This window comes from Haliotis rufescens, unplaced genomic scaffold, assembly GCF_023055435.1.
Source record: "Haliotis rufescens isolate VD_foot unplaced genomic scaffold, xgHalRufe1.0.p SCAF_1, whole genome shotgun sequence".
Taxonomy (NCBI): Eukaryota; Metazoa; Mollusca; class Gastropoda; order Lepetellida; family Haliotidae; genus Haliotis; species Haliotis rufescens.
The window spans coordinates 1,535,528-1,561,486 of NW_025963779.1; the positions used below are offsets into that span (position 1 = coordinate 1,535,528).

The 25,959-nt window shown below is 45.5% G+C and overlaps 1 protein-coding gene across 2 annotated transcripts; it reads right to left on the reverse strand.

The window, feature by feature from the left end:
- Nucleotides 1-13,505: 13,505 nt before the first annotated feature.
- On the reverse strand, nucleotides 13,506-25,941 carry LOC124117462 (putative amine oxidase [copper-containing]). Of its 2 annotated transcripts, none has more exons than XM_046479371.2 (4): nucleotides 25,792-25,941; nucleotides 17,676-19,583; nucleotides 17,210-17,417; nucleotides 13,506-13,872 (listed from the first exon to the last, which is right to left on the reverse strand). In XM_046479371.2, exons 2-4 carry the CDS (start codon nucleotides 19,571-19,573, stop codon nucleotides 13,510-13,512), a joined length of 2,469 nt encoding a protein of 822 aa, XP_046335327.2. In that variant the 5' UTR covers nucleotides 19,574-19,583; nucleotides 25,792-25,941; the 3' UTR covers nucleotides 13,506-13,509. The 2 variants fall into 2 exon arrangements, with proteins under 2 accessions (XP_046335327.2, XP_046335326.2); XM_046479370.2 differs by lacking the exon at nucleotides 25,792-25,941 and adding an exon at nucleotides 24,638-24,660.
- Nucleotides 25,942-25,959: the final 18 nt, after the last annotated feature.

Here is a 25,959-nt window from a genome sequence, read left to right on the forward strand (position 1 = left end):
AGACTATATAAGTGGAGCCGGAGCGTGCTTGTTTCATCTCACATTTCATCTGACATTACATCAAGACCAACTTTCGTGTGAAGAACACTTTCCACTCTGGTGTTCAGCCTAGGCCTATCTCGGAAGCTTGGCCATCTACTGGTAGATAAACATGGTGGACAAGAAGATAAGTACCACCTTCATAAGCATTAAAGATAATAAAAAAACTAAGATGAGCAGAATTTGAACATTTCTGATCGCCCCGATCAATTATTGTGAGAGTATTTAAGAACAACATTTTTGTAGGAAAAGAAGAAAACCGTCGATACGAAAGATGGGGGATTCTACACAAATGGATGATGATGCAGGAACTGAGGTCCTTGCAACCACATCTACCTCATAGTCCTGGTTTGCCCCACAACGTTCAATATTTTCCCCTCTCTGTCTTGCAGACATTCAACCATGATGACCTAATGAATGTCGATGCCTTGACTCCAGAGCAGAAGTGGTAGTTATCAGCAGAAATCCCAGGACTTTCATATATTTCTCAGATCGTGATATCACGTTTACTGGAATGAAATATTGCATCGATACCATTCTCCATTACATGATAAACTACAGTATTAGGCACGATTTTGATTTTATTTGGCTCCGTTGGTCTTTGGGACGGTGGTTGATGTCTTTGTAGATGTTGGATAATATATGGTTTGTGTTGATGCCTGGGTTGTTGATACGATTGTGAATGGTGCGATGAAAGGTGATGAGGAATACATTTCTGATACTGATGTGTTGGTGCTTGTTGCTGTTCCGGCTGATGTTGATATGACAAAAGCAATCAAAGAAGATTAAGCCAACAGCCTTCAGTGACAAACGTGACTCCCTATAATTCCTAAGCATCGATACCTTGCTGAATGGCCAAATTTATGGTTCAAGCGCCAACTCTGTGAACTGGCATTTCATATTGGCATGGACTACTCTCTGATACCATGCGGGATATGGAAGGCATGAGACGTTCATTGCTCTCAGCCCCTCAATCTACAATCACTTACAGCACAACACCCTCGATGGTAGTGACATCTGTCAGCAGGGAGAGATTTGTGGACAAAAATGTGTGTATAAAAATTTGTGAAAAAATAATTGCACAAACTTCATAAAACTTCAAATACGTCATAAATAAACCATTTCTGTCATTCTCTCTCATTGTCCTGTCATTTATTCCCCTACACAACTTGCAAATGTAACCTTAAGTATCTTTGATCCACAACCAACTTGCACAATGTTGTCTCAATAACTTCATAATATGTTATGGGACTTACAATCATCTTGGCGTTAAGGCAACCGCTGTCTCAGTATTTCAGCAATATACGAAGAACATTACGTTACCTGTATGTACCTTGATGGTATACCTATTTGGCATCATATACACGTAACGTACATACTTATACCTTTCCAGTAATGGCACCTTCAAATCGGATGCTTTTTTTCTACAGCAGCCAGCTTGTTTCTTTTATTGCGTCAAGGCCTGTAACATATAAATCAACTGCAGATATTGTAGTCTACTTGGTGTACAGTGTGCCCTGTATTTGCCTGTCGTTCAAAGGTAGATAAAGGTGGTAATTGGAAACAGGGTCAGAGGACGGGGTCAGAGGACGGGGTCGGTGGGCGGGGTCGGTGGGCGGGGCATGTGGCCTGGGGGAGGGAGGAAATATAGCCCCATTGTTCTTCAAGATAAAGATAGCAGGTGTCGTTTCAAAATCATGAAAGTGATATGGGAGATTCCAGTCATGTAGTGTATTAAGTGCCGTTATTATTAGTATTTTTTTTTATTACAATATTAGTATATCTATATAGCGTATTAGTTCTCGATATCTACTAATCAAGATGGACTCAAACAAGTTTACAATTTATAAATTAGTATCCTCTTTTGAGTTTTAGTTAACATGAATTGCGGTCTTCCAGGATGGATAATTACTTCGTAATTCTTTTATCACAACTTTTATGGGCTACTTCTTGACCTTCTACTGGGCAAATCATTTAACTCAAAATGAGTTAAATATGTACATACACTGTATTTAGTCAGATATACAAGAAGTCTGTGTAAGGTGATTTGGGTTATGATTTATGCCCCTTTACAATACTTATAGAATCATTGATACAATCCTACATGTCCTGCATAGATGCATCCTGACACATGACCTGTATAGATGCATCCTGTCACATGACCTGTACAGGTGCATCCTGTCACATGACCTGTGTAGATGCATCCTGTCACATGACCTGTACAGATGCATCCTGTCACATGACCTGTAAAGATGAATCCTGTCACATGACCTGTACATATGCATCCTGTCACATGACCTGTATACATGCATCCTGTCACATGACCTGTATAGATGCATCTTGTCACATGACCTATACAGATACATCCTGTCTCATGACCTGTATAGATGCATCCTGTCTCATGACCTGCATAGATGCATCCTGTCATGACCTGTATAGATGCATCCTGTCACATGACCTGTATAGATGCATCTTGTCACATGACCTGTATAGATGCATCCTGTCACATGACCTATACAGATACATCCTGTCACATGACCTGCATAGATGCATCTTTTCACATCACCTGTATAAATGCATCTTTTCACATGACCTGTATAAATGCATCCTGTCACATGACCTGTTTATATGCACTCTGTCACATGACCTGTATAGATGCATCCTGTCACATGACTTGTATAGATGCATCCTGTCACATGACCTGTATAGATGCATCCTGTCTCATGACCTGCATAGATGCATCCTGTCATGACCTGTATAGATGCATCCTGTCACATGACCTGTATAGATGCATCTTGTCACATGACCTGTATAGATGCATCCTGTCACATGACCTGCATAGATGCATCTTTTCACATCACCTGTATAAATGCATCCTGTCACATGACCTGTTTATATGCACTCTGTCATATGACCTGTATAGATGCATCCTGTCACATGACCTGTATAGATGCATCCTGTCACATGACCTGTATAGATGCATCCTGTCATGACCTGTATAGATGCATCCTGTCACATGACCTACATAGATGCATCCTGTCACATGACCTATACAGATACATCATGTCACGTGACCTGTATAGATGCATCCTGTCACATGACCTGTATAAATGCATCCTGTCACATGACCTGTACATATCCATCCTGTCACATGACCTGTATACATGCATCCTGTCACATGCCCTGTTTAGATGCATCCTGTCTCATGACCTGCATAGATGCATCTGTTCACATGACCTGTATAAATGCATCCTGTCACATGACCTGTATATATGCACTCTGTCACATGACCTATATAGATGCATCTTGTCACATGACCTGTATAGATACATCTTGTCACATGACCTGCATAGATGCATCCTGTCACATGATCTATACAGATACATCATGTCACGTGCCCTGTATAGATGCATCCTGTCACATGCCCTGTTTAGATGCATCCTGTCACATGACCTGTATAGATGTATCCTGTCACGTGACCTGTAACGATGTATCCGGTCACATGCCCTGTTTAGATGCATCCTGTCACATGACCTGTACAGATGCATCCTGTCACATGACCTATATAGATGTATCCTGTCACATGACCTGTTTAGATGCATCCTGTCACATGACCTGTATAGATGTATCCTGTCACGTGACCTATATAGATGTATCCTGTCACATGACCTGTACAGGTGCATCCTGTCACATGACCTGTATAGATGTATCCTGTCACTGGACCTGTAAAGATGTAACCTGTCACATGACCTGTACAGATACATCCTGTCACATGACCTGTACAGATACATCCTGTCACATGACCTGTTCATATACATCATGTTACATGGCCTGTACAGATCCATCCTGTCACGTGACCTGTTTAGATGCATCATGTCAGATGACCTGTACAGCTGCATCCATTCACGTGACCTGTATAGATGTATCCAGTCTCATTGTCCTGTATAGATGCATCCTGTCACATTGACCAGTATAGATACATCCTGTCACATGACCTGATACATTCGATACATTCTGTCACATGATGCATTCTGTCACGTATAGATGTATCCTGTCTCATTGTCCTGTATAGATGCATCCTGTCACATTGACCCGTGTAATCAATTTCAAATCGTCATCTCACAGAATAATGTTTAATTGATTTGAACAATTTAAGTTGCATTTGACGGCTTGCTGGCTGCTGCATGACGACCTCCTGGTCAGCGCGACTTGAGACGGCTTGCTGGCTGCTGCATGACGACCTCCTGGTCAGCGCGACTTGAGACGGCTTGCTGGCTGCTGCATGACGACCTCCTGGTCAGCACGACTTGAGACGGCTTGCTGGCTGCTGCATGACGACCTCCTGGTCAGCGCGATTTGAGACGGCTTGCTGGCTGCTTCATGACGACCTCCTGGTCAGCACGATTTGAGACGGCTTGCTGGCTCCTGCATGACGACCTCCTGGTCAGCACGACTTGAGACGGCTTGCTGGCTCCTGCATGACGACCTCCTGGTCAGCACGACTTGAGACGGCTTGCTGGCTGCTACATGACGACCTCCTGGTCAGCGCGACTTGAGACGGCTTGCTGGCTGCTGCATGACGACCTCTTGGTCAGCACGACTTGAGACGGCTTGCTGGCGCCTGCATGACGACCTCCTCGTCAGCACGACTTGAGACGGCTTGCTGGATGCTGCATGACGACCTCCTCGTCAGCAAGACTTGAGACGGCTTGCTGGCTGCTGCATGACGACCTCCTGGTCAGCAAGACTTGAGACGGCTTGCTGGCTGCTGCATGACGACCTCCTGGTCAGCACGACTTGAGACGGCTTGCTGGCTGCTACATGACGACCTCCTTGTCAGCGCGACTTGAGACGGCTTGCTGGCTGCTGTATGACGACCTCCTGGTCAGCGCGACTTGAGACGGCTTGCTGGCTGCTGCATGACGACCTCCTTGTCAGCGCGACTTGAGACGGCTTGCTGGCTGCTGCATGACGACCTCCTGGTCAGCGCGACTTGAGACGGCTTGCTGGCTGCTACATGTCGACCTCCTGGTCAGCACGATTTGAGACGGCTTGTTGGCTGCTACATGACGACCTCCTGGTCAGCAAGACTTGAGACGGCTTGCTGGCTGCTGCATGACGACCTCCTGGTCAGCAAGACTTGAGACGGCTTGCTGGCTGCTGCATGACGACCTCCTTGTCAGTGCGACTTGAGACGGCTTGCTGGCTGCTGCATGACGACCTCCTGGTCAGCGCGATTTGAGACGGCTTGCTGGCTGCTACATGTCGACCTCCTGGTCAGCACGATTTGAGACGGCTTGCTGGCTGCTGTATGACGACCTCCTGGTCAGCGCGACTTGAGACGGCTTGCTGGCTGCTGCATGACGACCTCCTGGTCAGCACGACTTGAGACGGCTTGCTGGCTGCTACATGACGCCCTCCTGGTCAACGCCACACATAAGACAGAAAGATATTATTTCAAAACTTGTAATCCAGAATATCTGTAGCACATTCATCAAGCAAACACTTGAATCCCAACTGATGCCCACAAAAGCAGATCCTGAAATGACAGAATAACAGGTGTAAAGTTGTCAGTTACTTGTCTTCTGACTTCTACATGGCAAGGGGGTCAGCAGCGTTAGGTGAGTGTAACGCACGCAATCGTAAATTCAATCTTACCCTGGGTCTCTGCAGATATTTGTCCGTTTCTCTGCTCAGAAAAATGTGGCATTCACCATGTAACATCTTTATATATATTTTCGTGCGTGCTTCGTCTGGAGATATGTGTGTTACTACTACACAACAGCAAAACTTAAACAACGAAACTATGCGGTCATACCCTCACGGTGAATGGAGTTTAAAAAGCCTTAGGCTACAATAGATTTGAGTACCTCAGGCATGTATAAGGCAACGAATGAGGATTGAGTACAAGACATGTTGTTGTGGCTTCACATGTGGCCGTCAGCTTCAATGCTCCCCTACAAGCTACTTGATAGTGCGGAATACATGTTGTGTTGACTTCAGTATAATATATGACATTCAACTCAATTCACGGAGACGGTCGTTTCGTATTTGGACTCGTGTATCTGAAGTCATTAGAGGGGAGGAATCTATGTAATGCGTATGCTTCAAGATACTTCGTGTTATCATTATGTCTAGGAAAATTGAGAACCCTTATTGATGAAATGATAAATTATATTTGAACATCTGTCCAGATCTAAACAATCGGGCGCGGAGGTCAGGTGAATCCGCCAATCAGAGGAGCAGCAAATCTTATTTATGTATCTCCAAAACGAATGTCAACGGACAGTGCCGAATGAAGAATAATGCAGATTTTCTTCAAAAGTGCAAAACACTTTCAGCTGTAGGTGGTAAGGTCTCCTGTGATAATCTGCTACCAGTCAAATTATTTAGGAAAAAGATATTTCTTAGTTTCAGCTTTGCGTTCTTAAGATTATGAAAACCTGCAGGCAAAGTTTCTGGTGTTGTTTCCAGATGTTTTTCGGTGTTTCTCGATGTTTCTCGGTGTTCCTTGGTGTTAGGTGTTGCTCACTGTTTCTTGGTCACTTTGACCAAAGTCACGACTATTTCAGCTACATGATGACGGACAAGGCCCGACTACCTCATAGCAGTGGGGTCATACCTGGCAGTACAACAGGGGGTCAAACTAGGTACATGGCGTCCTACCGTGACCGTATCAACATACCTGGCAGTACAGCAGGGGGTCAAACTAGGTACATGGCGTCCTACCGTGACCGTATCAACATACCTGGCAGAGAGATTCCATGGGAGAGAAAGCACAACCCAGGGCACAGGGCGTGTGTGGCCTCTGATTGGACGAAAACCCAAGCTTCTGATTGGTCAGATTTCGATCCTGTTCTTTTGGGTAGACATGTCCACCACCACCACGATAATGAATTACCACCACCACGGTCGTCTGAATTCTAAAGGTGGACCGACATGGACAGACATGAACGTGATGTAGGAATGCCTACGTGATGTACTTCGTGTCTCCATGCAAACGTCATGTCACTCGTGACTACAAAGAGACGGGTTTTTTTGTTTTATTTTTATAGACATACGTAGTGTTGTCACTCGCTCATCCAGGTGTTGGCACTCGTGTATGCCTGCGTGGCGTTTTTTTTACATGTGACTACAAACATACGTTACTAGGGGTATAGATCGATAGACATACGTAACGTTGTCACTCGTTCATCCACGCCTAGGTGTTGGCACTCGTGTATGCCTACATTCGTGCTGCCATTCGTGTCTCCATGCAAACGAGTTGTCACTCGTGTCTCCATGCAAACCTGTTGTCACTCGTGTCTCCATGCAAAAGATGTGTCACGCGTGTCTTCAAACAGACGTTTATATTATATATATATATATTTATATATACATACATACATACATACATACATACATACATACATACATACATACATATATATATATATTCATATTTATATTTATATCGATAGAGAGAGCTAGATAGACATACGTGGTGTTTTACTCGTAGGCGTGTACCGTGTACCTCAAAAGGATGGGGAGGATGTGGGTTCTTTTGGATCGTTGTTTGTGTTGGCAAAGCAATGATCAAAACGTTTCTTTCATGAGAGATGGGTGGCCCCGAAAAGGGCCGTTGGAAAACAAACTGGAAACTGGAAACTGTAGGAAACTGGAAACTATTGAGAACTGGAAAAACATTTGAGCAGCATGTGCCATGCGTTAGACACTTTGCTCAGATGATGTATCTTTTTCCTCCTCCTCCTCGGGCTGATGACATCGCCGGCGCTTTGAAGGGTGCTTTCTTGAGGGGCTTCTGTCATGTTTTCTTTTGCCTAGGCGTGGTGTGACGTCCGCATGGAGTTGTGTGAGGTATTCTTCTAGGGCACGGATATCGATATGCATGTCTTCTATGAGATGGAGCACTTGTGTCACTTGTGTCGCCATGGACGGTGCTGCAGGAGTCTTCTTCCGACTGGGTTCTGGGCAATCTGTAGCAAAATTGCGCATGGCTTGACAGTTGTAGCATGGGCCCTGGGGAGTCTTCTGCTTATCTTGACTGCTTAGCTTCGGATAGACATAGTGGCGATGACCTTGAGCGTGGCACTCGGTACATGACACTTCAGGGCAGTACAGGTAACTGTGACTGTCGGTCTGGCACTTCATACAGTTGTATCGACGACATGGTTGATCTCTCATTCGGTGGTGCCTATAGGAGAGGCACTGAAAACCTGCTTCCTGATTGGTCGAAAATGCAGCGCGCCGATTGGTCCGTTCCGGCGCCTGGTCAGAGCCCCGGTTTTCCAAACCGTACCGACCCTTGTGTTTCAGGAACAGGCCTGTTCCATGGGAGAGAAAGCACAACTACTGTTCGACCCATCAGAGGGCCGTACTGGGTGTGTGCGACCTCAGATTTCGATCATGTTTTCCCTCGGGAGTGCATGTCGATCCACTTTCAGACCGTTGTTCTCATCCATGGCTTCACGGATGGAAGTGAACAGTGCATGGTACTCTCTCCGAACGCGCCTGTCTTCCAGATAAAACGCCAACAACCAACACAACGTTAGGAACATCATAAAAAATGGACTAGTCTCTGTACCCACAGGGGCCGTGTCTACAGGCAGCCCTGTGTTAGTACTGTAGAGGATGCGTCGCTTGGTGTAGATGATGCGGTAGTCTTTTGTGGTGGCTTGGGTCAGGAGATCGTTCCCGTTGTGAAGTACTGCACGGATGATCCGATGAGGATGATGCACCCTGATGATGTCATCCTCAGACTGTTGTCCAACAATCAGATGTTGAGGTGTTGACAGGCTCTGTAATTCAAGGTGAAACCGCGCACTTTGCAGGTTGTGCTGCGCGTTCCATCGGATCTTGGGTGCATTAACTCATAGGCATAGTTTTTGGGACCCCCTGACACAAACGTCTTGATGGTGTTTCCGCCCAGCTCATCTAAATCACCCAACGTATCCCCCAGGGGTGGATTCCATTCCTCTGGACGATGGATGTAAATGACACTGTCAATGTCGAAGTACAAGACCCTGCGATCCAGAGGTTTGAGGATGCTGTACAGCTTGAGACGCGCTTGTGTAGTGACCCAAGCAGCCATGGCAACATTGGATTTAGGATGTGGCATGTGGAATTCTTTCTTGGGGGTATATTTCACCAACACCATATGTTCGTTGATGACCATGACATCGTTGATGGTATTTCTTTCATCTCTCAACAGTAAAGTACTTGGCAGGATCGCTGATATACGCTGTCTGACTATAGCCTAAGCGCTGGGTTCTTCTTGATGTTGGCCTTGTTCAGGACGATGCCTTCTTTCTGATAGATGTCTTCAATGTAAGCATCAGGATCGGTACGACCCTCGGGGTTTGGGTCTTCAACTTGAAAAAATGGTCGACATAACGGGCAAAGAGTTCCCCTTTCTGGGTCTCGGGGTCATACGTGTCAAACGTGTCGAAACGCCAAGCTTCATAGATCTGAATCACTTTGTAGCCACACTGCTTCACGGCTTCTTGGACTTCTAGGGTGGTGTACGTGCCCACCCAGGCCCTCTCTTCGTCCGTGTGCTCACAGGACGTCTCTGACTGGGTTTTGGGACAAGTGCAGCTCACAGGAAAGAGCATTTTTCCACCCGATCTGAATGGTAGTAGAGGATGGTAGAGTTGTGTCGTTGGTAGGACACGACATAGGATGCAGATCAAACAAGGTCTCCACAGGAGGGTCGCGGAGGGTAGGGTGTCCTGTGGGATAGGTACCGCACTTGCAAATGTATCGATTAAGCGAACAGACATCGACTTACCAGATGGTTTCACCTTCTTAGGCCTTAGGTACAATGCACGTTTTGCATTCTAAAAATGCATCCAGTCCAATGACGTTATTCAGACGCCCACTGCCTGATCCTAGCCCGTCGGGATCTGCTACATGTAATAATTTGACATCCATTGTGTCTTTGTTGGACTGCTGGACTTTTTCCACGGCAAACAAGATATCCTGGCCATGGAGATCTTCAAAGCGGCGAAATGGAATCCGTATGGGGCAGTCCAAAGTGGGGTGACGGATACATAGACCAATACGATCACGCTTCTGGCCTGACACCTGATGGTAGATGTCCTCGATCACGCAGTCAAATAAACGTTGCAGTTCTGTGGACAGGTGGTGTGATGGAACATCTTCCAAGTAGTCTTGGTTCAATGTCAAACGATAAGTATAGTTAGAGGTTCTTAACCATCTGGCTCAAGACACCTCTATCTTCTCCCAAGCAATACGGTTCATTCTGCTTGTCAGTCATAATGCCTATGAGTGCCTGATGAACGTCTACTTTTCTTGATTAATAGATAAGGCTTCCCCAAAACAGGATCGACAATCTGGCCAATCAGAAACTTGGGTTTTCGACCAGGGTTTTGGAACAGGCTCGTTCCTATGGAAAAGAAACACAAGGGTCGGGTCGGTTTGGAAAACCGGGGCTCAGGCCAGGCGCTGAAACCGACCAATCGGCATGCTGCGTTTTCGACCAATCAAAACAGGGATTATTTCGATCTACTCCCTCTCCTATGAAAAGAGAGCGAACACTCGAGTGGGTTCAGTGTCAATTGTGAAAAAAATCATCATCGCACCGAGAATGGCACAGACGAAGAGCTGTACAGATGCTTGTGAGGGGACCAGGACTCTTCTGAATTCTTTTGGACCCAGGAGTGAGGGTCCGGATGCTTGTGGGGACAGATCTGAGTGTACGGGTGGTTGTAATGGTAGGCCACACCTGCCGCCACCGCCACCCAGTAAGTCACCATCGCCCTTGTATCGACACATTGAAAGAAGGCTAGCCTCGTTTGAGGGTTGACCGCTGAAGAGATGGGCCATGCGGGCTTCGTGTACACGCAAAGTGCCGATGATGTGTACTGCTTTCATTGTGGCCTGCAGCTGAGAAGATGGGCTCCCAAAGACGATCCTTGGCTGAAACACCTCAAGTGGTCCTCTCACTGTGCCTACCTCAAGCTGACCAGGCTGGTGAGACACAAGAAGAAGAACGTGGCAGCTTACTGGCACTATCTGTGCGAGGAAAATGCGAAAAAGCTTTCCCGCCTTCCAAGGATAAAGTTTCCGTTTCCGTTCCCGTTCCAGTTCCCGTTCCAGTTTGTTTCCAACGGCCCTTTTCAGGGCCAACCATCTCTCCTGAAAGAACGCTTTCCTCATTGCTTTATCTACCCACCACAACAACAAAAAACTCCACCACTTTTTATCTTTTTTTTAAAAAAAGTGGAGGATTTTACGTGCGCTTCTGTTCCTTTTTTCATTTCCGAGCGCTTATTATGTCCTCCTCCGGATGTGGCGCCCTCTTGGGGGCGCAAGCCTCTTGGAACCGGAAGTGACGCCATCTTGGATGCGCACGCCCTCCCGGAAGTGACGCCATCTTGGATGCGCACGCATTACCCAGCATGCCCTCTTCGCGCATGCGCAGAACCCATTCCGGATACCAGGGTACGGGCTATAACTACTCCTGGCAGTACAGCAGGGGGTCAAACTAGGTACATGGCGTCCTACCGTGACCGTATCAACATACCTGGCAGTACAGCAGGGGGTCAAACTAGGTATATGGTGCCCTACCGTGACCGTATCAACGTACCTGACAGTACAGCAGGGGGTCAAACTAGGTACATGGCGTCCTACCGTGACCGTTTCAACGTACCTGGCAGTACAGCAGGGGGTCAAACTAGGTACATGGCGTCCTACCGTGACCGTATCAACATACCTGGCAGTACAGCAGGGGGTCAAACTAGGTACATGGCGCCCTACCGTGACCGTATCAACGTACCTGGCAGTACAGCAGGGGGTCAAACTAGGTACATGGCGCCCTACCGTGACCGTATCAACATACCTGGCAGTACAGCAGGGGGTCAAACTAGGTACATGGCGTCCTACCGTGACCGTATCAACATACCTGGCAGTACAGCAGGGGGTCAAACTAGGTACATTGCGTCCTACCGTGACCGTATCAACGTACCTGGCAGTACAGCAGGGGGTCAAACTAGGTACATGGCGCCCTACCGTGACCGTATCAACGTACCTGGCAGTACAGCAGGGAGTCAAACTAGGTACATGGCGTCCTACCGTGACCGTATCAACATACCTGGCAGTACAGCAGGGGGTCAAACTAGGTACATGGCGCCCTACCGTGACCGTATCAACGTACCTGGCAGTACAGCAGGGGGTCAAACTAGGTACATGGCGTCCTACCGTGACCGTATCAACGTACCTGGCAGTACAGCAGGGGGTCAAACTAGGTAGGTGGCATCCTACCGTGACCAAATGAACATACTATCGGTGAGAAGGTTCATCAGTATCCATGCAAGATTCTTGTGTGACAGAACCGTTTTAGATGGACACGTACGAAAAAGGTTTTGGTTCATTTAATAAACCCATCACAAAATACATTCAAAGTGATTCATCAGCATGCAATATCATGAATACTGTTTCTGTTTATAAAATGGGTAAAACATGTTCTTTCATCTTACAATACCAGACTGATGCATTATGACAGTCAGCAAAGAAATTCCTATACTGAGTCATTGTTATTGAAGCATTTCACACAGTTACTTAATGTATTGTAATCTGATAAGTATATAGAGCATGCGAATGTACCAGCTTACTCCCATCCATCACGAGACCATATCTGAGTCTCTCTGCCCATTAAGGAACACTTTCGAAGCGGACTGAATGACGTCACAACCATCAGTTAGACATAGCACATAGGGTGAAGTCCTTCCATAATAATAAATAGCAGGTACATGTTCAGAGATGTCTGTGTACAAAGAACATATATGATTTTTCACGAGCAGTCTATTTACATACACGATGCCTGAAGACACATCGCAACGTGAAGAGATGACACAATGAGTACACAATGGTACCCTCATGCACGCAAGTGTGTGTCATACGTACGATTTAACTCCAGACGGACGCAGAACTCTCCGAATACAACTTACAATTACTCGTCATTGATGAGATGACGAGAATTAATTTTCAACTCTTCATTTTTTTTCAAATTTGAGAAATAGAAGTTTTATATTCGCCATTCACACAACACTTCCTTATACCCTTCACAACAACTGGCCATTCACAATAACTGATCCTAAAGCTGGAATATTGCTGAGTGCGGCCTAAAAACAACAAACAAAACACAATAACTGGAGGTTCATGGGCATTACATTGTCGAGAGCATACCGTTACGTTTCACGTCTAGGAAAATTTCACATGGTTGTCACATTAAGGTTTAAATGCATGGTTGATAAAAGGCCAAGCAAAACTGCACGCGTGTTTATTCCACAGCCAACAGTCCAAGGCCATTACAGCTACAATTATTTATAAAGGCAATTTACTACATAACGGTACATGAAAAACAATTTTTACCTAAAACGTTGCTGTTACTAGAACTACTTGTTAATATCTATTTTTAACAACTTCTACACGATCAACAGTCGTGGTCTAATGGTGCTCATTATTGCCGTTGGCTGACACATATTCGTCTCCCGCCTCGTGGTGTACGTAGGAAGTCTCTATTGCGCATGACGGGTTTCGCTCCACCATTGCGTCGTAGTCTGGAGTGTTGGGGATACAGCGTGGCTTCTCCGCGTTACCGTATCTAACCACCCGGGCTCCCTTCTCGGGGTGGTGGCTGTCCTTGTATTCTACCCTGATGGAGTCACGTGACTGGGAGGACGGGCATTCCTCGAAATAGTTGTAGGGAAGCAGGGCGAAGCTGAGATGTGCCCCGGGGGTGGGGGTGATGGGCATGTCCTCGGTGTGGGGGATGTGATGGACACCCATACTGATCCATGCCACCAGGTCCTGAAACATTATTAGGATGTCAGTTGTGATTTACGATAAACACCGCTACCAGTCGTTTATTTATTATTTGAGATATCAACATCAGGTACAGCCTCTTTAAGGGTAAAAAGTACACGCTTTAAACATATCTACCGGTATTTTCATAATGATGACTCCATGAACTAGAATCCGACCGCGGCTATGTCGGACAAATCCAATTTATGAACAGGGGGGTTAAATTGGGTCTTTCCCACATATTCTCACAAGTTTCAACTCGATTACCTGTACCTTTCCTCCCAATACCGATTGTCATATCTCTCCCCCTTTTGGGTGGGACCGTTCGGTCATTGCGCTGTCCAGCTACATCCATGGGTAACAACTCACTAGACACTTCCCTCTCCAATTTACGACGTCATCAAGTTGCGAGCGCATGTTCGAATCTCCAGAAATGACGTCATGATAGAACAATGTTTTATCGTGAAATAAACCACGCATCGTTCTTCATTGTTCTTTGGGAATTATCGCGTAGCACAGCGCACAGCTCACAAATCAGGTGAAGCTAAGCAACTTCGGTCTCGGAGACTAGTTGGGTGGGTGACCGCGTTAAGTAGCTTGACTCCATTGGCATGATGGCAACTTTGAAGTTTTGGGCATATGTTTTAATGTTGACTTAAAAGACCTTTGGGTAATCAACACTGAAAAACGCCTGGATAATATCTATTGTATTAAAAGCAAATGGAAAAAACGTAATTTGACAGTTTAACAGTTGTTAAGACTTTAATTCTCTCTACCCTTGTACATATTTTTTCTGCTCTCCAAAATCCACCAAAAGCTTTTATTGATCAACTGAATAGAATTCTTTTTAACTTTATCTGGAGTCGCAAAAGAGATAAGATTAAGAGGGATTGTTTGAAAAGGAATTATAGTCAAGGTGGATTGATAATGACTGATATACCCAAATTTATATCATCTTTGAAAATTTCATGTTTAAAAAGATATTGCGAAAAAAACATTGATTATGACCTTGCTAGTTTTCAGCTAGCTCATATCTACACTTTAGGTGCCAGTTCCCACAAGAATCGGGAAAATGAATTCTTTCTGGTAAGATACCATTATAGCCTGGAGTGACTTCATGCATTCACATCACATTGAAGACTTAGAAAAAGCAGAAATTGCTTCCCAACCATTATGGTTAAACCATTATTTTAGAGATCCAGTATTAATTTTTAATGACTGGTTTAAAAAAAGGTATAGTTACGATAAAAGACTTGTATGATGAAAACGGATGGATCCCTTTCCCACGTTTACAACAACTTTATGATCTTAAAGGAACTTTTCTCGACTATAACCGTTGGTTTTTTAATATTCCAAGAAGTTGGAGACAAACTATTGATAAAAATCTATATTCCTCCTCTAACCTCACAGTATCTCCTTGGATTTATGATCTTACACGTTCTATTAAAGGAACAAAAGTTTTTTTATAATAAACTGATAGGGAATTCCCTCCCTCTCCCTAAATCTTGTTTGAAATGGGAAAATCAACAAGGATGTTCTTTTCCATGGAAACAAATATTCAGTGTATATATTGCCATGGGTTAAGAGACACAAAACTCAGGGACTTCCAGTTTAGATTTATTCATAAAGAATTATTTACTAAACGTGAGTTATTAAGAATGAAACTTATTGATAACGATGAGTGTTCTATGTGTCATACTCACAAAGGAAATGTTTTTCATGTTTATATCGAATGTCATGTTGTTAAGAATTTTTGGTAAGATTTCTGTATTTACTTGACTCATATTTTGAAATAATTACTTCTCTGCCTTTAACAGAAAATGGGCTTTGTTTACTCAAATTGCAAAATAACTTATTCACTTGATGCTTGCAACATAATTTGATGTACCATAAATACCGCACCTTCTTAATTGTATACATAAATATGCCTTCACCTGTACCATGCTGTGGATTATGCCTTATGCCTCCTCTGTACCACATCCTTTGCGAATTACCTTTATACATGAATTTGTACTGTTATTTGACTGCATCTGTATCCTGTGTATATGACTGAATAAAAAGAAAAAGCAAAAAAAAAGTAGCTTGACTCCTGAGAGTTTCTAAGGCATCGGTCCTGCCCCACACTGAAGCACATGTACCACATGTCGTGTCTCCTTTGGCAAGAGACTTTGTTCGAAATGTGCCTCTGTTCACTCAGCAGTGAGTGGGTACCCGGTAGGATGAGATGGTAATGTGGCTGTTAACCTTCTAGCGCCTCACAGGCAGCTTGGGTTGTATACTCCCCAGGGAGATGAGAATGAAAACAGAGTGTTCACTGATCCTTTGACCGGGGTAATAATAGTGTAGCGCTATGAGCATCCACTTGGTGAATGGAATCTGGCGCATTATAAATGCACTTATTATCATTATTATTATTATTATTAACACTACATCAAGTGTCTTTCCGGTACATGTGATGTGACGGGAGTTAGAGAGTAGTCAATTAATGATGATAATTCCGGATATAACTACTTCCCAAGGATCAACACAATTACCTAGACACAGCCGCATTTCACTGGCACCAAAATTATCATTTGGATACATAAGAAATGTGTTATTTACATAAACAGTTACGTCAATGTCATTATAATGTCCACTCCATGGTGATTAGGGTCGGATTAATAATAACTGACCGTTCATCATGTCCGAGTAAGTAATTAACTAGAAAAGTGTTTGCATAACCCAATTTTTCACAAAACCAAAATCAGATGGCAGATGACGTTACCAATATCTATATGTATGATATAAGGGGTAGGTCTCCGGATACGTATGCAAATATATAAGGTCATGTCGGTACTACTTTTAGTGTTTACAAACAAATATGGCGTCGGCGTCTATCGTCTATCAAGGCTACCTAACTTCAATGTTTATGCCTATTACAGGGTATTTACCATCCCAAAAAACACAACCATGATACAAGACAATTTTGAAACAGACAGCCCCATGTCTGTAGGTACCTCATTGACAAAAGGTTATAGCACTCCCAGTTAAAAAAAATTGTAAAAAAGTAAAACTTTGAAACAGGAAGTCATGTGCACCTAGCTGCCTTAATAACAAAGTTATATGCACTTCCGGTGTGGGAAAATATATGCTTAATGTCAGATAAGTTTATGACTTCTGGTTTTGCAGAAAAGAGTCAAACGTATCCAGTAAAATGTGAAGACAAAAAGTCTCATGCCTCTCTCCAGCATGAGTAATTCTACGTTATATTTCCACTGATATATCTCCTGTGCAATGTCCAACATGTAATAACAGGGAGAGGGTGGTGAGCTTTTTTAAGATAGACAAAGCATCTGATCTTTACCTGATCAACAATTTCGTCGTTGTCAGCATAAAACGATGTAAAGTTGACAGTGGGTTCCATGGAATCGAACAAGCCATAGACTGAGCTGGCATCTCTTTCGTCATCCTTGAACTTGGTGACCGTCATCTGGTTCCTCGCCCAAGAAATAACTGGTTCATTACCTTCGTCCTCAGGGACAAGCACTTTCGTCATTCCGTCCAGGTGAATTCTGAGAGAACACAATAAACAATGGATATCCAGCTAACGTATATATTTATATCACGGCATATCATTGTTTCCTGACACTATTCATCCTCGACTGTTGAACTGATAAGGGTACTTAATTTCCCTGTACTTAATATCAGTGCCAGGTTACTCTCAGCAATCTTCCAGCCACAGGGGACAAGGGACACATACTACCTATGTGTTGAATAAGTGTGAAGAAATTCTTTAGTTTGGGTAAAATTGCTTCCTAAAAGTTAAGTACCTGTAAGACTTGATTGCCCCAAATTTGGTGGGGTTGTCGTTGTTGTGGAACACGTGATATCTTGGTTTCTCAAAGTTGAACTTGTAGGCTGCATCCATCTCAGTCTGCTTGAGAGATCGCTCATACTTGATCTGGTAGTACTTAGAGTTGGGGTCGTTTGTCGTCTGCGAATTGGGGGAAACGTCACGTGATATGTCAAGCGTCTCGTATCTGTTATTCGGTCCATGAATGTCAACGTCAGCTTTGAAAAGGAAAAGATGGTGATGAATACTGCCAATGGTATTTTCCTTGAGCTGGAAGCCATACGGATCCTCTTTAGGGGTATAGAAGGAGCCGAATATATACCCTGTTGATAGAACTCGAACCTCCATAGCTCCACTTTGGTGGAATATAAAGTCCATCACGTAATCGTAGTTAATTATTGTCATGATGCTTCTGAGAACTAAGACATTGTCCTCCATTCCGGAATAGAAGCCACCCTCAACCTGACTGTATGACAGATGTCGACGGAGAGGAAGTCCTTGGTTCAGTTCAAACAAACAGAAGGCTCTCTGGAGAAGAACTGGCTCCTCAGAAGATTCGCCCAAATAGGAGTAGTTAAAGAATGTACTTGTCTCTGGACAGTCCGCACCTGGAACCAGAGATTGAGAGTGGGTGCCAATAAGAGCACCACTGTCGATGAAATCTGCACTCCGTGTAGCAGAGTTGTTGGACGCATAAAAGACAGCTATCTCCTGCAGACCGACTTCATATGCTATCCTCTCGTTGTTGAATCGGATGTCGTAAATTTGTGGACCGCTTAAAGTGGACATTCTGAAGTCGAAGGCCCACTGCATGTATTCCACATGGCGGTGGTGTACACTGTATCGCTTACCATCAGGCTCATACATTCGGGGAGCTCTCTGTGGCTTCTTCGGGACAGGGTTACCTCGTCTGTATAAAGATGACTTCAAATCTTCGACGTTTTTGGGGAATGGTATCTTGGATTTGGGGATTGATCCAGATCTGTACTGAGTGGCGAGATCATCAAGACTCGTGTACTCCTGGCTAGCATACACCAGCTTTTCAATATAGAATTTTGTAGGGTCTTGAGAGTTAATATTTGCAAGCATCATGAAATCCACGGGATTCAGGTCGTAATACTCAACGAAGTGACTTGTTGTTAACCACATCTTCCTCACTCTAGATTTACTGATACCAGAACTAACAGGCGTGGGGTAGAAATTTAGGCATCTGTCTCCACAGTTTGTAAATGTGGCACCATAACTCTCCTTCAAAATAAAACCAATTTTTTTATCTACGTCAGGGAACAGTTTCAGGTAGTATGATCCAAACTCGACATATCCTATTGGCCTATAAGCATAGGGGACGGGATTTTTACGTCCTGGAACGCTTAACAACTTGCAACTGTTTGGATTTGGGAGAGGACCAACAATATATTCTTCTGACACGGGAGGGACAGCGTCACCTCTGAAGATCACTATTCGAGCTTTCCTTTCTGGTTTAGGCCCAGAACCGCTTAAGTAAGCCAGAGCTTCTGATTTCAAAGGTGGATGAAGATCTGACACATATATGTAGCTAACATTGACTGCAGCTTTATCTGGCTTTTTGAGATTTAACTGCATCTTCAGGCTGTATAGATAGTCCTGGATTGCTTTGAGTTCCTTCACAGTAAGATCATCATACAACCCAGGTTCCTCTGCCTCTGATGTGTCAATATCGGGCTTCCCAAAACTTTCTCCACAATCATCAGCCGCCTGGCGTTCAAACCTCCTGTCCTTCATCATGGAGACAGCAATAAGAGCGACGACTAAAGCCAGGGCAATGAGAAACAAGGCTATAGCAGCACAGCGCCATCTACCGATACTCCGTCGATATTTTTCCTGAAGTTCAGTCATGACGTCAGACCTGAAATATAAGAAAACATGTAATGTTTTAAGTCAAATATTATCAGATATAAATTATCGTTACCTCTAGACCAGTAGATGTGTGTGGGTGTGGGTGTGGATGTGGGTGTGGATGTGGGTGTGGGTGTGGATGTGGGTGTGGGTGTGGGTGTGGGTGTGGCTGTGGCTGTGGCTGTGGCTGTGGCTCTGGCTGTGGCTGAGGCTGTGCCTGTGGATTTCGGTGTGGGTGTGGGTGTTCTCAGTACCTGGCAATGGAGGATACAACCAACTGCCTAGTTTCAGGATTGTACAGCAATCTCAGTACCGGGCAATGAAGGATACAACCAACTGCCTAGTTTCAGTATTGTACAGCAATCTCGGTACCGGGCAATGAAGGATAAAACCAACTGCCTAGTTTCAGGATTGTACGGCAATCGCAATTACTGGCAATGAAGGATACAACCAACTGCCTAGTTTCAGGATTGTACAATACAACCAACTGCATAGTTTAAGGATTGTACAGCAATCGCAGTACCTGGCAATGAAGGATACAACCAACTGCCTAGTTTCAGGGTTGTACAGCAATCGCCGTACCTGGCAATGAAGGATACAACCAACTGCCTAGTTTCAGGATTGTACAGCAATCTCAGTACCTGGCAATGAAGGATACAACCAACTGCCTACTTTCAAGATTCTACAGCAATCTCAGTACCTAGCAATGAAGGATACAACCAACTGCCTAGTTTCAGGATTGTACAGCAATCTCAGTACCTGGCAATGAAGGATACCACCAACTACCTAGTTTCAGGATTGTACGGCAATCTCAGTACCTGACAATGCATGATACAACCAACTGCCTAGTTTCAGGGTTGTACAGCAATCTCAGTACCTGGCAATGCATGATACAACCAACTGCCTAGTTTCAGGGTTGTACAGCAATCTCAGTACCTGGCAATGACTGACACTTGATTTGTTGTTCACATCAACAGCCTGGTCAAGTCACTGCAGACACATACGTACACCGTAACAAACACACGCGGTAAAGTACCTGAAAGCACCGCCTCGTCTCCCCCACCGTCAGACCGGCTAAGTAACACCGTCAATGTTCACAACACACATCACCTCATGACGTCTTGTCACGTGAAATCGAACTAGCATCATATCATGTTTAAAGTCTTGAGGTTTCTTTTAAGTTCGAATACAATCATCCCTTTAGTCATAATATTCAGACGAGTTTGCTGGGCATGTCGTCGCTCTACAGTGTCGTAGGATATGTGCAACATTAACCATTAGTTCACACAGCAGCCATCCAACGGTTGCTGTAGCGGTAGAAGTTGTGGTTGTGGCTCCTCTGATGGGAGTGTTTCCCGTAGTAGTAGTAGTAGTAGTAGTAGTAGTGGTTATAGTGCTGTAGTGGATTTGGTAAACGTTGCTGTTGTGGTAGTGGTAGATGTTGCTGTGGTGACAGTGGTAGAGGTTGTTGCAGTGTTTGTGGTTGTGGTAGCTTTTGTGGTAGTGGTAGATGTTGCTGTAATGGCAGTGGTAGATGTTGCTGTGGTGGCAGTGGTAGAGGTTGCTGCAGTGATTGTGGTTGTGGTAGCTTTTGTGATAGAGGTAGATGTTGCTGTGATGTTAGTGTTAGATGCTGCTGTGGTGACAGTGGTAAAGGTTGCTGCAGTGTTTGTGGTTGTGGATACTTTTGTGGTAGTGGTAGATGTTGCTGTGATGTTAATGGTAGAGGTGCCTGCAGTGTGTGTGGTTGTGGTTGTTGTAGTGGTAGTAGTTCCTATACCATACCCACACCACCACCAACACCACCACTTACACCACCTACACTATCAACTACACCACCACCCACATCACGTACACTATCATCTACACCATACCCACACCACCACCAACACCAACACTTACACCACCTACACTATCAACTACACCACCACACACATCACGTACACTATCATCTACACCATACCCACACCACCACCAACACCACCTCTTACACCACCTACACTATCAACTACACCACCACACACATCACGTACACTATCATCTACACCATACCCACACCACCACCAACACCACCACTTACACCACCTACACTATCAACTACACCACCACCCTAATCACGTACACTATCATCTACACCATACCCACACCACCACCAACACCACCACTTACACCACCTACACTATCAACTACACCACCACCCACATCACGTACACTATCATCTACACCATACCCACACCACCACCAACACCACCACTTACACCACCTACACTATCAACTACACCACCACCCACATCACGTACACTATCATCTACACCATACCCACACCACCACCAACCCCACCACTTACACCACCTACACTATCAACTACACCACCACACACATCACGTACACTATAATCTACACCATACCCACACCACCACCAACACCACCACCCACACCACCTACACTATCAACTACACCACCACCAACACCACCACCCACACCACCTACACTATCAACTACAACACACCCACACCACCACCAACACCACCTACACTATCAACTACATCACACCCACACCACCACCAACACCACCACCCACACCACCTACACTATCAACTACAACACACCCACACCACCACCCACACCACCTACACTATCAACTACAACACACCCACACCACCACCAACACCACCACCCACACCACCTACACTATCAACTACAACACACCCACACCACCACCAACACCACCTACACTATCAACTACAACACACCCACACCACCACCAACACCACCACCAACACCACCTACACTATCAACTACAACACACCCACACCACCACCCACACCACCTACACTATCAACTACAACACACCCACACCACCACCAACACCACCACCAACACCACCTACACTATCAACTACATCACACCCACACCACCTACACTATCAACTACATCACACCCACACCACCACCAACACCACCTACACTATCAACTACATCACACCCACACCACCACCCACACCACCACGTACTACACCCACACCACCACCCACACCACCACCCACACCACCACCCACACAACCTACACTATCAACTACACCACACACACACCACCACCACCACCACCTACACTATCACATACACAACCCACACAACCTACACTATCAACTACACCACACCCACACCCACCACCCACACCACCACCTACACCACCCACACCAACTACACTATCAACAACACCACCACCAACACCCAAACCACCAACCACACCACCACCTACACATCCACCTACACCGACCACACCACCTACAATATCAACTACACCACACCTACACCACCCACACCCCCTACACTATCAGCTACACCACACCCACACTACCACCCACACCACCACCTACACTATCAACTACACCACACCCACACCACCACCCACACCACCACCTTCACCACAACCCACACCACCACCAACACCAACACCAACACCACCTACACTATCAACAACACCAAACCCACACCACCACCCACACCACCACCTACACCACCACCCATACCACCACCCACACCACCACCAACACCACCATCCACAACACCACCTTCATCACCCACACCACCTACACTATCAACTTCATCACACCCACACCACCACCCACACCACCACATACACCACCACCCACACCACCAACAACACCACTACCCACACCACCACCTACACCACCCACACCACCTACACTATCAACAACACCAAACCCACACCACCACCCACACCATCACCCACCACCAACACCACCTACACTATCAACTACACCATCACCCACACCACCACGTACTACATCCACACCACCCGCCACACCACCACCCACACAACCTACACTATCAACTACAACACACCCACACCACCACCCACACCAAAACCTACACCACCCACACCACCTACACATCACCCGCACCACCACGTACTACACCCACACCACCACCATCACCACCTACACTATCAACTACAACACAACCACACCACCACCCACACCACCACCCACACCACCACCCACACCACCTACACTATCAACTACAACACACCCACACCACCACCCACACCACCTACACTATCAACTACAACACACCCACACCACCACCAACACCACCACCCACACAATCTACACTATCAACTACACAACACCCACACCACCACCCACACCACCACGTACTACACCCACACCAACACCCACACCAACACCCACACCACCTACACTATCAACTACACAACACCCACACCACCACCCACACCACCTACACTATCAACTACATCACACCCACACCACCACCCACACCACCACCCACACCACCACCCACACCACCTACACTATCAACTACAACACACCCACACCACCACCCACACCACCACGTACTACACCCACACCAACACCCACACCAACACCCACACCACCACCCACACCACCTACACTATCAACTACAACACACCCACACCACCACCCACACCAACACCCACACCACCTACACTATCAACTACAACACACCCACACCACCACCCACACCACCACCCACACAATCTACACTGTCAACTACATCACACCCACACCACCACCCACACCACCACGTACTACACCCACACCAACACCCACACCACCACCCACACCACCTACACTAACAACTACACCACACCCACACCACCACCTACACTATCAACTACACCACACCCACATCACCACCCACGGCATCCTAAACCACCAACCACACCACCACCCACACCACCCACACCACCTACACTATCAACTACACCACACCCACACCTACACCCACACCACCACCTACACAACCACCCACACCAACCATACCGCCTACACTTTCAACTACACCACACCCACACCACACCCACACCACCACCCGAACCCATTCTTCCAACAGGCTGACCTGTTAAATACGCTGGATGATCCGTAAAGTCGGATTGATGGCGGCGGGGAGGGGGCATGGGGATTGGGTCAAAGGTCAGGGGTCAGCCCAGTGAGAAGCCAGCAATGTGAATACAACCTTGATCAACCTTGCTAAACTTGCATTGTGTTAATCTTACCTGTACATGTAATCTTCTCTGTAAAACAAACATTAAACATATAAATTTTACGAGATTGTGTCCAAGTGTCAGTTCACTTGCATATGCTATCATGGCGGGCAAAAGTAAGAAGAATTTCATGACAATGTTCGAAAAATGTTATGAATTTAATGTTATTAATTGAATGTTATAAAATGTTATCAATTGAATGCTATGAAATGATCACTGCTAATACAAATCAATGCGGCAATTACGTGTTTTATCCAAGATGGCGGACGTTTCCGAGCGAAAACGTATATAACGAACAACGGATATAACGAACTGATTTCTCTGGTCCCTTGTAGTTCGTTATATCCATGTTCTACTGTACATTGTGATATAACTGAAACATTGATCCGTGTGTTACAACTGAAATACTGCTCCGTGCGTTATAACTGAAATACTGCTCCGTGTGTTATATCTGAATTACTGATCCGTGCGTTATACATGAATTACTGCTCCGTGTATAATAACTGAAATACTGCTCCGTGTGTTAAAAACTGAAGTACTGCTCCGTGTGTTATAACTGAAATACTGCTCCGTGTGTTATAACTGAAATACTGCTCCGTGTGTTATATCTGAATTACTGATCCGTGCGTTATACATGAATTACTGCTCCGTGTGTTATAACTGAAATACTGCTCCGTGCGTTATACATGAATTACTGCTCCGTGTGTTATAACTATAAAACTGCTCCGTGTGTTATGATTGAAATGCTGCTCCCTGTGTTATAAGTGAAACATTACTCCATGTGTTAATCCGATCAAGGCACATTGCAGTTGGTCGTTTCACCCGATTTAGACACTGGTGTTTCCTGACACAGCCGATGCTTACAACTAAACTGGTTATTCGATATTGGTGTGAAAATAAGCAGATGTCACAAGACACTTCACAGGGCATGACAAGTACACCGATACGACTGGGAGAAAACTACCTTCCTTGATTAACACCATTTCTTGTAGGGGAACTGCGACACAACTTTCCCATGCTAATGCTATGACTTCATAAACATGTAAACTGTTTTGACACTGGCAATCTCAGGCGCTGATTGACAGCATGCGAATAACAGTGAACTCATTGGAGGTCTAAACTCCACATAATATTGCATATTCCTCTGAAGCAGAGTGCAATCTTACCTGGTGTTCAACAAACACAGCAGACAGATTCACAACCACGACGCTCCCCTTGGAACGACACCCACAGCTGCTATGTAGGTCATGGCCAGACTGAGGCTGTTGTGGTAGCGGGTCAGTGCCTGTACCCACAGGCTCCTCCCGGCACGCCGCTCTGGGGCGGGGGAGTGT

Coding starts and splice junctions, on each gene's coding strand:
- LOC124117462 (XM_046479370.2), bottom strand. Junction 17,418..17,675: donor GGGGCAATCAAGTCTTACAG/GTACTTAACTTT, acceptor GTGTTCTCTCAG/AATTCACCTGGACGGAATGA. Junction 13,873..17,209: donor ACGACGAAATTGTTGATCAG/GTAAAGATCAGA, acceptor ATAATGTTTCAG/GACCTGGTGGCATGGATCAG.